The sequence below is a fragment of the Coturnix japonica genome, chromosome 1, assembly GCF_054131305.1.
Source record: "Coturnix japonica strain WE chromosome 1, WE-NBRP24, whole genome shotgun sequence".
NCBI classification, from domain to species: Eukaryota; Metazoa; Chordata; class Aves; order Galliformes; family Phasianidae; genus Coturnix; species Coturnix japonica.
Window position 1 is genome coordinate 126605158 of NC_140663.1, and position 13837 is coordinate 126618994.

The window sequence follows — 13837 nt, forward strand, 5'->3', positions numbered from 1 at the left end:
ATCTCTATTATACTCACAATTAAAAATAATAATAATAAAAAAGAGTAACTATTAAATGGCAGTCAGAATAATACATGAAATAAAGTATCTCATACATACCCTGCATTTGTAAGTTTTTTTTTCCTGTATCAGACTGACTACATCATATGCCTTCTCTCCTAAGGAACAAAACCTACAAAGACAGTATCTTCTACTTGTACTGATACTAGGATGTTACAAGTGGATTACAATGTGTCCTGGATCAAATGAATGCAGAAAGTGAAGTAAGCTGAGTGATATTAGACTTACAAATTAACTTCAAAAATGTGCGTAGACAGTGAATGTACATCATTAACCAAGAGAGAGCGCAGATTAAAACAAGGACATTTTTTGACCAAGTCAACTAACGAACACATTTATCATTGGAGAAGTGACTTGAAAATAATGCTACAAAGCAAGCAAAAATTGACACGTACCAAAAAAACACTAGTTATTCTTACCATTTGCAATAAGCTCGAAAATAACTAAGATGGGATAAACAAGCTTATCTTTGTGAATGTACTGGAAATAGTGAAATTCCCAGAGTAGCTCAGAGAAAACTGAGAGTGTATGTCTATCTTTAAAAAGGGATGAAGAAATAAGTAAAAGGAGCACATCTATCAACCCCAAAGTATTAAATATTGATGTGATGGAGCCTGAAGATAACAGAGCACTAGGGACATCAGCAGTGCAGCAGTAAAAGAACAAAGATATAAGCATAACTTGCTAGAGGATCTTAAGCCTCAAAGGTGGCTAGTGCAAGAAAAGAAAAGGATCATTTAAAATACTGAAATATCAGACCAAACCCAGGAATTTAGGGAAGAAGGCAAATACTAAAAGTTAAGAGGAAAAGAGAAATGCTAATTTGAAGACACTAATATCTGAATAAGGAATTCCTAAGACTTTAGTTCAAATCCGGAATTGCCAGCCAGAAGGTACAATAAAAACGAAAGCATAAGAAGTGCATTGCCTCTGACTGCTGTCAGCCCCAATAACTCACGATTCTTTAACCATCCAGTCACAAGGATATGTGACACTATGGCACTCGTGCTTTGCAACCATTACATAAAAGAAACTACAACAATAATTGTAGCTTTCACTTGGAAGTTTGCATGTTCGAGGAAATCAGCAGTTCCAAAGCAATCCCTAAGCCCATTGCTCCAAGTCAGAGGGGACTTATGGGGTTTAAAAGCATTCACAAATATGGAATGACATTTTAGATATTGTTTCCACATACAGGATCTGATGCACAATCATTATTAGCACAGCTAATACATCTCATTAAATAAAAATTAAATAAAAGCTATGGATCCTATAGTTATCACAGACCACGAGAATCTGTAGATTATCAAATAATACATTAATTAAAATATATATACATACCTTTTTGCAAAATAGCTGTTAAGTGTTCTCCAAGTAGTTGTTTCTCCACACAAGCAATCAGTGGTTTCCTAAATAAGGCAAGAAAAGTATGTTAGAAGTACTATGGCATAAGGGAGTTACCTCCTGCCTCAGTGCATCTGTGAGCAATTCACATTATCATATTAAAAATATCAACAATTTTCTACTTAAATTAGAGCCTACACGTTAAGAAAATAGTCGTATGTGTTATAAGAAAGAAAACAATGAACCATGGATTACAAAAGAAATTCAATTTAAAATACCATAAAACAAGCTATAACAAGCAGAAACTTAAATACCAATAGTCCTTCTTTCATCCCTGCCTTTGCCAAAATACCACATATGAATGCAAATAATTAAATACAATATAGTTTTAGTCCCTTCACATCAAAAGAAAGGATTCAAATTTGCAATGGTTCAAGAAAGAGAATAGGGATGATCAAATTATGTAACAGCAGCTGCAAGAAAAACAACCGCACACATTTGGGTTTGGACTCTGGGAAAGAGATGACCTGGCAGTAACACATATAGTATTACACTGATGGGCACGAAAAAAGGTGAACAGCAACAGGCTGATCACTCTCCCTTCCAATGTAAGAGCTGAGGAGCTGGGGATATCAGTGATGGCACTGGGACCCAGACTTGAAATAAACAAAAGGAAGTGATCTATTATGGGGTAGTTGATGTGCTGCTGGGCTGGGGGCAAAGAAGTCTCCTTGCCAAAGATGCCATAGAAGGAAAAGCTTACATGAATCCAAGTGAGATGGCACAAGTATTTCAAAGAGATCCAATGGATAATACAATACAGGCAAACGGCATCAGGTTCAGAAAATATACTGAGCCAAAAGCAGGCAGGTACTAGTACAGTGTCACAAGTACTTACTCTGTTCTTTTCCTAAAGTGCTCCTAAGTGAACGTGAAAGACTAGTTGGGCAGGCCCTTGGTCTTCATACATCAAGCCATTTTTACAGCTACTTTTGTTGAAACTTCCAGCTATTGCTACCTACAACTGCTGATTGTCCTCAAGAACAGGACTCAAGGTTACATAAAATATCATCCTTTACCCCAGAACAACTTCTTACAACAGAACAAGTAAGGACAACTGGTCTACCTAAAGCAGAACAGTATTTACTAAGAAGCAGACAGACAGACATAGTATCGTATTTACATACAGAAATAATTCCATGTTTTCACCTGACTAATTTTGCATGAAGAAGGTAGGCACCTTGCAAGAAAACTCAAGCTCAAATATGCACCATGATATATAAGGTATGAGCTTAACTTATTGTTTTCTTCAAATATATAAGACAAAAAGAGAGAAATTATTCAATGATCTCTTTAACACCCAATGAAATGACAACACTTCACCTAGGGGAAATAAAAAGGTGTGAGGGCAAAGAGCTCTAAGCGAGTTCTATCTAGTTATGTTCTTTATTTAAAAGCAACCACTGCATTATTTATAAATTATATATACATTTATAGCCCATCAGTGACTGTGCATTCTTACCCCGGTAAAATGCATGCTCTTACTCAGTACCTCAGTGCCAAAAAGAACAAGCTGCCTTGCACAACCCATTGGCAGCAGCTGTACCAAAGCTGATCCACTGTAAACTAAAATGGAATGTTTGTATCCATGTTCTCTACACCACGTCATAATTTAACATTTCTTCCCCCTAGTGAACGTTTGAGTTATATTTTGTTAACTTCAACTCATACTGGAAGATTTCTAGATAGGTTTCTCCCCTTTTACTCAAGGAAGAAATACTTGGATTTAAAATAAATTGGCTCTGATATAAATAAAGTATTTAAAGAAACAATAAAAACACCAAATAGTATGTACAGAGATGATCTCTGTGTCTCTACAGCCATGGATAGTCACACCGTTTTATGAAGGATGCTTGACTTGTGCTAAGAACAATGAAATTTGTACTCACTGTGTGCTGTGATCTAAGTATGTTATCACTCTGTCTCCTTCTTCTTCCAAACGTTTACTAACGTGGTGAAGATATTCTGGGACCTTGCAAGAGAAGAGAAGGACAAATTCAACAGTTGTGTACAGTAGCATGAATGATCACCTTGTTCATGACAAGTATTTTAAAACTCTAACTTAATAAGAGCATGGATTGGAAATAAATATTACACAACAATGTAATATGCTACACAAGCTATGTTTTTAATGATTGATATTACCTCATAATAAAAGTATTGTAATTGCACCTACCAATTCTCAACTAGTAAAGAGTCAGTGTACATACTGAATTAATAAAGGTAGCATGCTCTATTTTAGACAACCAGGAAATATTGTCCGTGTACATTTTCATGAAGAAACACATTTTCAGGCTGCCCACCACAAAGCATAATTTCATCTCAAAAGCACAGAAAACAAAGATGTCTCAAGGTCTACTTAACTAGTAAGTAACTGGAACAAAACAGCAAAATAAATGCAACAAAAGTTCTTAAAACAAGTAAACAGTTAATTTAGCTATTAAATACAGAGTAGACCAGTGGCAGTGGATATTTCACAGCTTTTCAGAAAAATACCATATTCATGGCACGCTTTTAAGCTTTACATGGAGATGAGCTTTCTGGCAGCATGACTTTAGCAACAAAAAATGTCACTTGACTTCCCTACCTTTCATTTGTGTTTCTATATGCAATATACAAATACTAGATATCTATACATATACCCAACATCATGGCAAACTGGAATTGGTTCTTCTCTTTGATACAATACCACAGTCCCCAAAGCATAATCATCATTTACCCTTGTAAATTTCTTTTAGTATTCACTCTGTGGTGCTACCAGAAGTTCCCACATAATCCCATAGCAGATGGAACTAAAATAAAACCAGTTAACTACAGCATGCACCTACCTCTCTTTCTTGCATTAATCTTTGGCCCTCTGCAGCATATAAGCAATTTGTCTCTTCCAGAAACCTCTGTTCAAATGATTCTTTGTAAACCTGTTCAAGAAATCAATTTAATTACTTACATTAAGCTGCCATTAAAAGTAGCGTACCCTGGTTTACTTGGAGGCAAGTAAAATCTCAGGAAGGCAAAATAAATGTTTAAAATTATATAAATGCAGAAATCTGATTTTTTCCCCACTGGTTTTAGAAAGACTACAATTAAAGTTGACTTCCCAGCGTGTCTAAACTGACAAGTTTCTGTTTGATTCACACAAACACCAGCACTCAACACAACAGCACAGCAATGACATCTAATCCACTTGAGTCAAAACCCCCACTGATATTTCTGAGCCAGTTCCAACTGGGAAAACAAAACAAGTAATTCCCAACAGTAAAATGATGATACTCTCAGTAACGCGCCTTAAGAACAAAGCTGATAAGGAAGTACTTTCAAATATTTGGCTTTTTCCTCAGTGCATCAAACACAAAATCTCTGGCTTGACAGGTATTCAGAGTGTAATAGTATTCAATGTCATAAGCAGACACTGATTGCTTTAGCCATCTCTTTAAACTGAATCAAACCCAAGACTTTATATCTTACCTTCCTTTCCTTCACTAACTTTCTAACCTATGCTAACATAATAAGGAGTTATTTCTACACAGACCACGTATAAAGCTTTACAACAGGGAACTGCAACAGAACAAGATTGATGCAAGCAGGAATAAGCTTTCAGCAGTTGGTCTCCAATTTTGTAATTGCCTAAAAATCAGGAATGAGTAAGAGCTTAATTGTTTTTGAATGAAATATAAGATGTGTGTTCTTAATTCATCTTTCACCACAAGCTAACCTCCAATGAAAGAGGAGAGAGAAGCAGAGATCCTGGAGGCAGGATCAAAAGCACACTCATGCCTGATAATATAAAAGAATACACTTTGTTAGGTTCTAGAGTGAAGAAAGAAAACACTTCTGAGAGAGTGAAGAAGACTGCAGATTGAAATGCAGACCTGTAAGAAGGATCTAATAAAGGAGATGCCTTTAGCTAGCACTGTTTTTTGCTAAACAAAAATGAAACAAAACAGTAGCACTCACTGGTAATACCTACAAAAAACTGATGCAGTTAAGACTGCCAAGTAACAGGGAAAAAAAGTGGGAAAGAGCACACAAATCAGATCTACGTCTTCAGATCTGCTAATGATTTTTCATATCATAAGAAGTCCTTCTTCTCTCTTGAACAGAATTATCAGTTCTAAATCTTTTGTGTTATGGATGAAAGTCAGAAAAGTTAACATGGAAAGCATAAACAAGCAATTAACACAGACATGTCCCAGCAAAGAAGTAAACAAGCACAGAAATCTCACTTAAAAAACAGAGAATGAACGACTGTGGATTGGGCAAAGAAAAGGGAACTGCTTTCTCAATCTGTTTGCCAGATTTTGAAGCACATATTTACTAGAATAAAATTATTTCTGTATAATACACACATCAGAAAAGTCCAAAGTCAGTTTCTAAAACTAGTGGTAATGGCTGAGGTTTGCTGTACTCACCTGCAGATCAGACAGCATACTCAACAAACTACGCAGCAAACTTCGGTCCACTGCTTCACCACTTCGTTCTCGTTCAATCAGCAGAAGGATTCCATCAATAGTCTTGTTTTGAACTTGCTTATCACTAATGACATGATTCCTAAATAATTCCAGCCCCATGTCCCTGTGTGAATAATGAAAATTAATACCTCACTTTGTTGGTTCTTTTCAAATTTGCATGTTAAAGAAAATATGTGTGTATATGTATTATATATAAATATAGAATCATGGAATCACCAAGGTTGGAAAAGACCTAAAAGATCATCCGGTCCAACTGTTCACCTATTATGCTCACCTATATGTTACACAGAGAGAATTTATTAATCATGTATATATTCTATAAGAAGAACTATCACAAAAAGCTGCCAGCTTCCTCCCCATCCTGAGGGGAGAGCACAGAAGTAATATACGCAGGGAAGAGACACGCTGCTACTTCAGTATTTTATCTACATCTTTTCTTGCTTTAGACAGAATACAGACACCAGAAAATTGTGGCAAAGTATGGGTTTGTTTGTCTTGGTGATTATACAAAATATCTCTCAGGAAGGACACTGAGAAACAGACGTGGCTGTGGGGTGCTCAAACTGCAGGAGCAAGCAGGGGTTAACCTCAGAGCTCTGAGCCCGGGTCTCAACTCACAAAAGGCCAGGGCAGGAAACATGATCTGCACCTTGTGAGTGCACCTAACATTTAAAACAACAGAGCCAATAGCCAGGCTCTGAACTTTGCCAAGCCAGGAACACCTGAAGAACCACTGGACTGAAAGAGAAGGCCCAGGGGCAGCAGCCTCACCCAAACTTGGCAGCTGATCCACAGTGACCTTCCTCTTTTACCCTCATATTACCTCCTGGGGAAGGTGGATATTACAGACTTAATTTTCCATAAATTAACACAAAAATTTAATCAACCTACTACACAGCTCAAATATATTGTGAGGAAAAAAAAAAACCTATATTTTCAACCTTTATAAATACAGCACAAATTGTACAGACTAAAGATGCAGATACCTACCATATAGAAGGAAGCATTGAGTTCTGAAGTACGTATGTACGATCCAAAAATAAGAAAATGCTTCTGATCATGATCTGAAAACACATCAAGGAAACATTTTTTCTCTTTGACAGCATGTAACACTTTAAATTATAAGGCAGATTCTGGAAAATTACATTGCAGACACATGATTTTTCATTGCTGCTACACCTATTTTTGACTCTTCTGGTGACCTGCATCTCTACTGGTATGTCATTTGTTAATATTAATGCTATGACTAATCACTGTAACTGAATAGATTCAAGACAATTTTCAAATTCATAAGCAATTAATGGAATAGTTTTATTGGCCTTAGTGCTGTTTAAGTCTTAGTGCTACTGAGATACATATTTACTCAAGCATAGTTATCAACTGTCAGTAAACTGCTGTCACATATTTCACTTAATGTTTCATTCAAAAGGCTGCTCAGCTTTTAATTTAGCATTACAGTACCTAAGGATGTCCATACATAACTCACTGCCAGGCCAGCTACTGAATTTCCTATCCTCAGATGCCTACTCAATCCTCCTCTAAAGCATTTCAGTGCTTCTAAAGCAATTCTCAAGCTCACACAATTTCTAGCCAGCCACGTTAAAGTAAAATAGCAACAAGATTGGTTTTGTTTTGTTTTCTTGAACACCACAGGTACTACCTCAGCACCTGGGCAAGAAAGCCACTTCCTACAGGGTTGTTGATCTGATGAATAAACATGAATAAGTAAAACCAACAAAAGGAACTCTCAAAAGTAATTAAAGAGAACAGAGTTCACAGAAAGAAAACACCATATATTTATAAAAACACGGGTCCAGTTTAATCAAACTTTCAAGGTAATAACCTTCAACCTTAATTTCATCAGACTGCAGAATTTGTTCAGAATATTTTCCACAACACTATCTGTTTCATTCGAGATAAAATGCACATACACATCCCTGCCCATCCCTCATGGGGGAGGGAAAAGGAAGTAATTTGGGTGCCCCACTATTTTGGGCACCTGTAGCCAGAGCTTGGTGACAATGCAAGGAAAACTTAGAATTATAATGAAGTGGTCTTAAAAGGCCAATTCTTATGAGTCGTTTTCTTCCTGTTTCTCAGCCCAGTAAGTCAGGATATTCAGCTCTGTTTTGAAAAAAAAAATACAAAATAAAAGCCACAAATTAACCTAGTTGGAGTGATCTATAAGCAAAGACTGAAGAATTGGTTGCTGAATGATTTCACTAGAGTCAATATGTTTCTGAGTGATATTCTAGCTGGTTACCACTAGGAAATCAATGAAGAGCAAACCAATAACACAGCAGAATGTAACTTTTGACAACAGAACTGCTCCCAGCCAGCAAAGGGGAAAGCGAAAAGTCCTACTGAAACTTGGAGGAAGCGCATCACAGACCCAAGTTAAAAGCTCCCTTTTGCCAGGCTGTACTTCTCAAGGATACACATTCTGAACAAACACTCAACTTACCATTTGTCTGCAATGATCTTGCCAGCATTTATTTATCTTCTTTAAAAATAAAAGACTATCCAGAGAATCTGTACAGCACCTATTAAGGAAAACTAGCTCGCCAGTAACTTTTGAGGTCAGATTCCAGAGATGATCTTTGCCAGCCATTGAGCAAATCTCCTTCGTGGATATTCCGATGTTGCTGGGACTGCCTAGAGATGAACGGTTAATTGCAAAGCTTCTGTCCAGCACAGGAACTGGCAGCTCTCCAATAAACCTCCCTATGTTTTCAAGGAACAACACTCACAGCCCTTCACTAATACCATCTACCGACCGCACTGTATAGCTCTGATATAGAATGTAAGTAAGAAATCCCATCAGTGTCAAAACCAACCTTATCACCCATGGAGGTGAGCTGGATAGAAAGGTTTACTTTGTTTAATGAGTTCACACTGCGCACCACAGGAGTGACCCTAATCTCTTGAAAGCATTTGCAGTTCCAAATAATCCTCAATAAATCCAAATAGTGCTCTTTCCATATACATCTCTAGGTCTCCTCGATTAAAACATGAATTTTTACTCGCTATATAATGGATCCAATCATTACTTGTTACTAGAATTCTACTGTATCACGAGTAAACCCAAAAGTGGCTTCGCGTTCATTTCTTACACAATGCCATCTCCAACTCCCTTTGGTCAAATCTGATTAATCTAATCTCATGTCCTTGGGGTATAAAGCAGTATACCTGTAGAATGCAGAGTTCTCAGCTCTCCAAATATTGGTTCTATTGGGCTTGTGGAAGGAACACAAAGTCTTACAGCTTAAGTTTTTCTTAAGCCTCAAAAGTCAGGGATGCAAAACTGGCCAACTGTCTACTGCTTTAAAGCTGACCAAAAGATTTGGTTCTCCGTTACATTTAAAAGACTACTGTATTAACTAATGGACTTTTTAGTTGAATGTCATTTAAAAATGAATCGAATCGAATCTAATAGAAAAAATACGCCACCTAATTAAGAGGTGAATTCACAGTGCCAATTCAATATCAGTGTTTCATGTATGACATGTAGAAGCAAGGCCCTTTTAATGGAACTCAAAAAAACTCAAACAAAAACCACCGTGCTGGAGCTAAGCCATATAAAAGGAAAAAAAGAAGAAGAAAAAAAAAAGGAACAGAGAAAGCAATTTATCTTCTTTATGAGTGTAGGCACCTACCTGGAGAATGCGGTGAAGTGAGAAACTGAGAGTCACAATCCTAAGCACATTAAAGGCATTCACTTACAAAGAGGGCTCTTTCTGGGCCCCGCTCCCTTGTTTCTTCCTATTTCAACCAATCATTTTCTGTAACAGAATATCCACCAGAGACCTGGGAAGCAGGGCAAGCACTCAAATCACTACAGCATCTGTTCACCCCAGCACTCGCCAGCATCTGTTTGCCAAGACACTCTCTGGGAACGACCTGCTGGGCATGGGCTCTACTTACCCTACTTCCCCAGCAAGCGCAAACCAGTAGACTATTTACATACAAGACACATAAAGCATGCTCTCGGCATGCAAAGCACAACAGGCTTCAGAAAACAGTGCTGGCTGCACTTAAGCTTCCAGAGGAGATCTGCAAGCACTTTTGTCATCAGTTCAGAAGGAAAAAAGAGAAGCATAGAAATAGAACTTGAGAAAACAATGGGGATATTTGCTGTGAAATGCAAGTGTTCTGAAGGTCACAAGGCAGCCAAGTGATCTTCTGAACTTTGATCTGTCTCCCAAGGTACACGTGAGGTATCCAAAGGGCTCGGTGAATGCCTCCGTTAAACATCACTGCTGACCAGTACTTAAAACTGGCCATACAGAGAGGCTTAAGAACTATCTTACAGAAGACTCCCAGCACTGCTGTTAAAAATTAGTTTTTCTTCAGCTATTGGTACTGGAGAAGCATCACCACCACACATTTGCCACAGGAATCCATACCTGCTGTTAGATCTGTGAGGATTTTAGATGCATAGTGCTACTATGAATTCTCACTCATAACAAACCAAATACTTGTTTTAATGGTTCATTACTACCATGCCTCTAAATACTAAAATAATTCCCTTGGACGACTCAGGTTGCTCATGGTCCATCTGAAAATATGTCAGTGGTAAACAAAGAACCACTTTGCACATTTGCAAACACCACCGTTATGACTATCATTTAAAAACTTACTTAAAAATCATTATTTAAGCCCAAATCTAACAATTTCTTCGCACAGGAAAAGGATATTCCCTGAATTGAAGGATTTGTGCTTTCACGTGATCTTCACAGACCTGTCGCAGCTGTTTGTACAGCGTAGCAGAGACTTTGTAGGAACAGAGGTTTTCAACAGCCTAAAACCAAAAACAGTTAATAGACGAGGTTAAAAACAATTAAGTGAGCTCTCATTTTTGTTCCTGTATAATCAACATTTTTTTACCCCCCTCACAAGAAACTCAGTGGGAATGCCAAAGAGAAAACGTAGCCTCATTTGATACCACTGCCTATATTTAGATTTTGTTCCAGGCGCACTTTATTTTAACTTGTGCCCCGTATTTCAATAAACTATTTTATTAATAGACCACAGCACCTAAAATGAATCACAATGAAGACAGCCAAACGTTCGGTGAGGACTGTGAAGTTTACAGCAGTACTTCTGGCCATTCAGTGCTTCATAGAAAATTATCCAAAGCAGTTAGATGTGATGAGAAAGTCAGCTATTCTCTTCCTTTAACCTCACCTTGGTTTCCTTTCTCTTGTGAGATGATCCTGCACCATGAGCACTGGAACAGGCTGCCCAGGGAGGTGGTGGAGTCTCCTTCTCTGGAGATATTCAAGACCCAACTGGACGCCTACCTGTGTGACGTGGTGTAGGGAGCTTGCTTTGGCGGGGGGGTTGGACACCATGATCTCTAGAGGTCCCTTCCAACCCCTGAAATTCTGTGATTCTGTGATACTTAGAGCACTGCTTCATCTGGGCAACTACAAGTGACACAAGAATGTTTTCCTTTGCTCCAAAGGACAGACAGTGACATATTTTGCTGATGAATTTGCTGACAGCATCAGTGAACTTGGGTAAAGTGTTGGTGCTTTCTCAGTCTTTACTTGTTTTTCCACAAAGTTTAGCTTTATAGGTGCATTTTGTTTGAGATGTGACAAGTTATGTTCACAGAATCACAGAATGACCCGAGTTGGAAGGGACCTCAAGGATCATGTAGTTCCAACCCCCCTGCCTGGCAGGGCCACCAAACATACACATTTACTAGATCAGGTTGCCCAGTGCCCCGTCCAACCTGGCCTTGAACACCTCCAAGGACGGGGCATCCACAACCTTCCTGGGCAGAACGTTGCCTAATGCCAGCATGTAACTCTTTGCCTCAGTACCAACACACATCTCCACTCTGTTCTACTTTAAGATAACAAAAAGAACTGTGTTAGCATAGGAGTAGATCAAGAGAAAGGTGAAGGGGAAAGTAGCAATTTGGGCAGTGGCAAAGGCTTGAAGCGTGCTTCAAACCACAGCCTTATCACCACAGCGCTGCCCTCAGCAAGCTCTTTCTGCTTTCCTTTTATTGACTAAGGCAGAGGGGAAAACCAGTAATTTCCTTCTTCTGCATGTTTTGCTTTGTTCAGATTTTTTGCTGCCTCTGAAAAAAACCCTGATTTGATCTTTATTTATCTTGCACACAATGAGACTGGGGAAAAAGCTGTAATAATAATTATCTCTTCTATTATGACATGAGAAAGACAGCACTGTAGGCTCTTCACCTACACAAGCCATGTATAAGTTTCAAATAACCACTTTAATGGCTTGTTTTGAGCCGAGTCCTCTGTTTAGTAAGCTAGTTATTGCTGCTTGTACTGTTTCCTCTATCAGTTCTAATATCCTGAAGAGCTTATCTTCCAAAACACACAAGATGGAAACAAGCAGGCATTACATGATTACTTTTTTGTTTATGCTGGTTTTTAACTTCAGTCTTAGAACAGGTTACGTGAGGTGACCTCTGAAACAAACAGTGATCACACAACTGTTGGTCAGATATTTGGTTATGCTTTCTAAGACACAGCCTTTCCTACCCACCCACACAAAAGTCTGCTCCAGATTCAAAGCATTTACTTTCTTCCCCCTTTACTGCAACAATGTTCTATTCCGTGCCCTCAAGAAGGGCAGCTGCTGCCCTATTTCAAGCTATTTAGGATCTTGTTGCAAAGGGAATTCTCTTTTCCCATTATTTTTATCACTCGCTCCTCACTCGGCAGTTCTTTGCACTGCCCCACTTTCTGTAGCCCATCAAATATCAGCCACTTCCACCCAGATCCAGGCAATCTACCACCAATCCCAGACATCACTTCTATTTTAGTAGCAAAAATTGGCTGCCACCCTCTTATTGCTCACTGCCTCTGCCAAGCACCTTTGTGCTTTAACCCATGCGGCCACTGCCGCTTGGGAAAGACTATGCTTTGGGCTTCCCACCAGGCCTTGTTTTTAACTCTGCCACCGTGCCAAATTAAATACATCAATCAAGAAGTTCCAAGGCAGGCTGGGGTACCACTGCCTGCTGCACTGAGCCCCAGCAGCCTCTCTTCTCCTGTCATGGTGCCAGATAGAGATGCACATAAAGGAGCACTGCCATAGAGAAGCAGTACACACACAGATATTTTCCCCATGGATGGCTCTGTGCTCACAAACCGAGAGTTACAGCGACCTGTACATACAGGTCAGCTTTCCAAAAGATGCTGAACTTCCTCTTATTCCTTTGGCAGAAGGAATATGTATGTATGTATGGGCATGTTCACAGCCACCACCCACCGTACAGGAATCTTGCTGATTTGCACTAATGACTTCCTGACTGCTGGGCTGTCCTTACAACACGCACATTTTTGCAAACAGAATAAGCAAAAAGCACAGTTCTCTCTTTACAGCTTATCTGAGATCTCCCTCCTCCTCTACTGCCAAAGCTCAAGTCCGTGCCCCGGCAATTTCATACCCATATTACTATAATCTCATTTCTGAGCCTCTGAAAACAAGTTAGGTAACATTCAAAGCATCTGTGTTTTTCTAGCTGGGCATGAAAATGCAGGATTTCTCAAACGCTCTATTTAAAACCATCAAATGTATTATGTAATTCAGATTCTGCAAACCTATAAGTATTACCAGACGTATATATATCAGTCCAGCTCGAAGGCAGTATGTTATATTAGGTCAATACGCCTTCACACAACGAGCCGTTCTGATGCCACACATTGCACTCCGTCTAATGACACAGAGAAGTCAGTTCAGCTCTGAGACTCACCCTGCTTGTTAACTTCAACCGCCTGGCACAACTTACAGCATCAGTGATGTTTTATAACAACACGAGCAGTGCGATTCTTGCCTTCATTCTCCAAAGAGCACTGACACTGAAGTCTCAGCATCATAACAAATACTTTTAACGCTGGCTACTCGCAAACACCAAA

General features: G+C 38.8%; 1 protein-coding gene across 6 annotated transcripts in view; it reads right to left on the reverse strand.

The window, feature by feature from the left end:
* CUL4A (cullin 4A) overlaps positions 1 to 13837 on the reverse strand; it is a 33152-nt gene that overhangs the window by 18250 nt on the left and 1065 nt on the right. For 5 of the 6 annotated variants that reach the window (XR_014941420.1, XR_014941419.1, XR_014941418.1 and 2 more), the window contains exons 3-9: positions 10630 to 10734; positions 8398 to 8466; positions 6924 to 6997; positions 5874 to 6036; positions 4293 to 4382; positions 3354 to 3436; positions 1402 to 1469 (exon numbers count right to left, since the gene is read on the reverse strand). Coding sequence is in view for 2 of the 6 variants with exons in the window: in XM_085534282.1 (XP_085390408.1) it covers positions 1402 to 1469; positions 3354 to 3436; positions 4293 to 4382; positions 5874 to 6036; positions 6924 to 6997; positions 8398 to 8466; positions 10630 to 10734 (652 nt within the window). In the remaining 4 variants the exon portion in view is untranslated. The remainder of the gene's footprint in view (positions 1 to 1401; positions 1470 to 3353; positions 3437 to 4292; positions 4383 to 5873; positions 6037 to 6923; positions 6998 to 8397; positions 8467 to 10629; positions 10735 to 13837) is intronic. The other variant, XM_085534290.1, reaches the window with a different exon arrangement.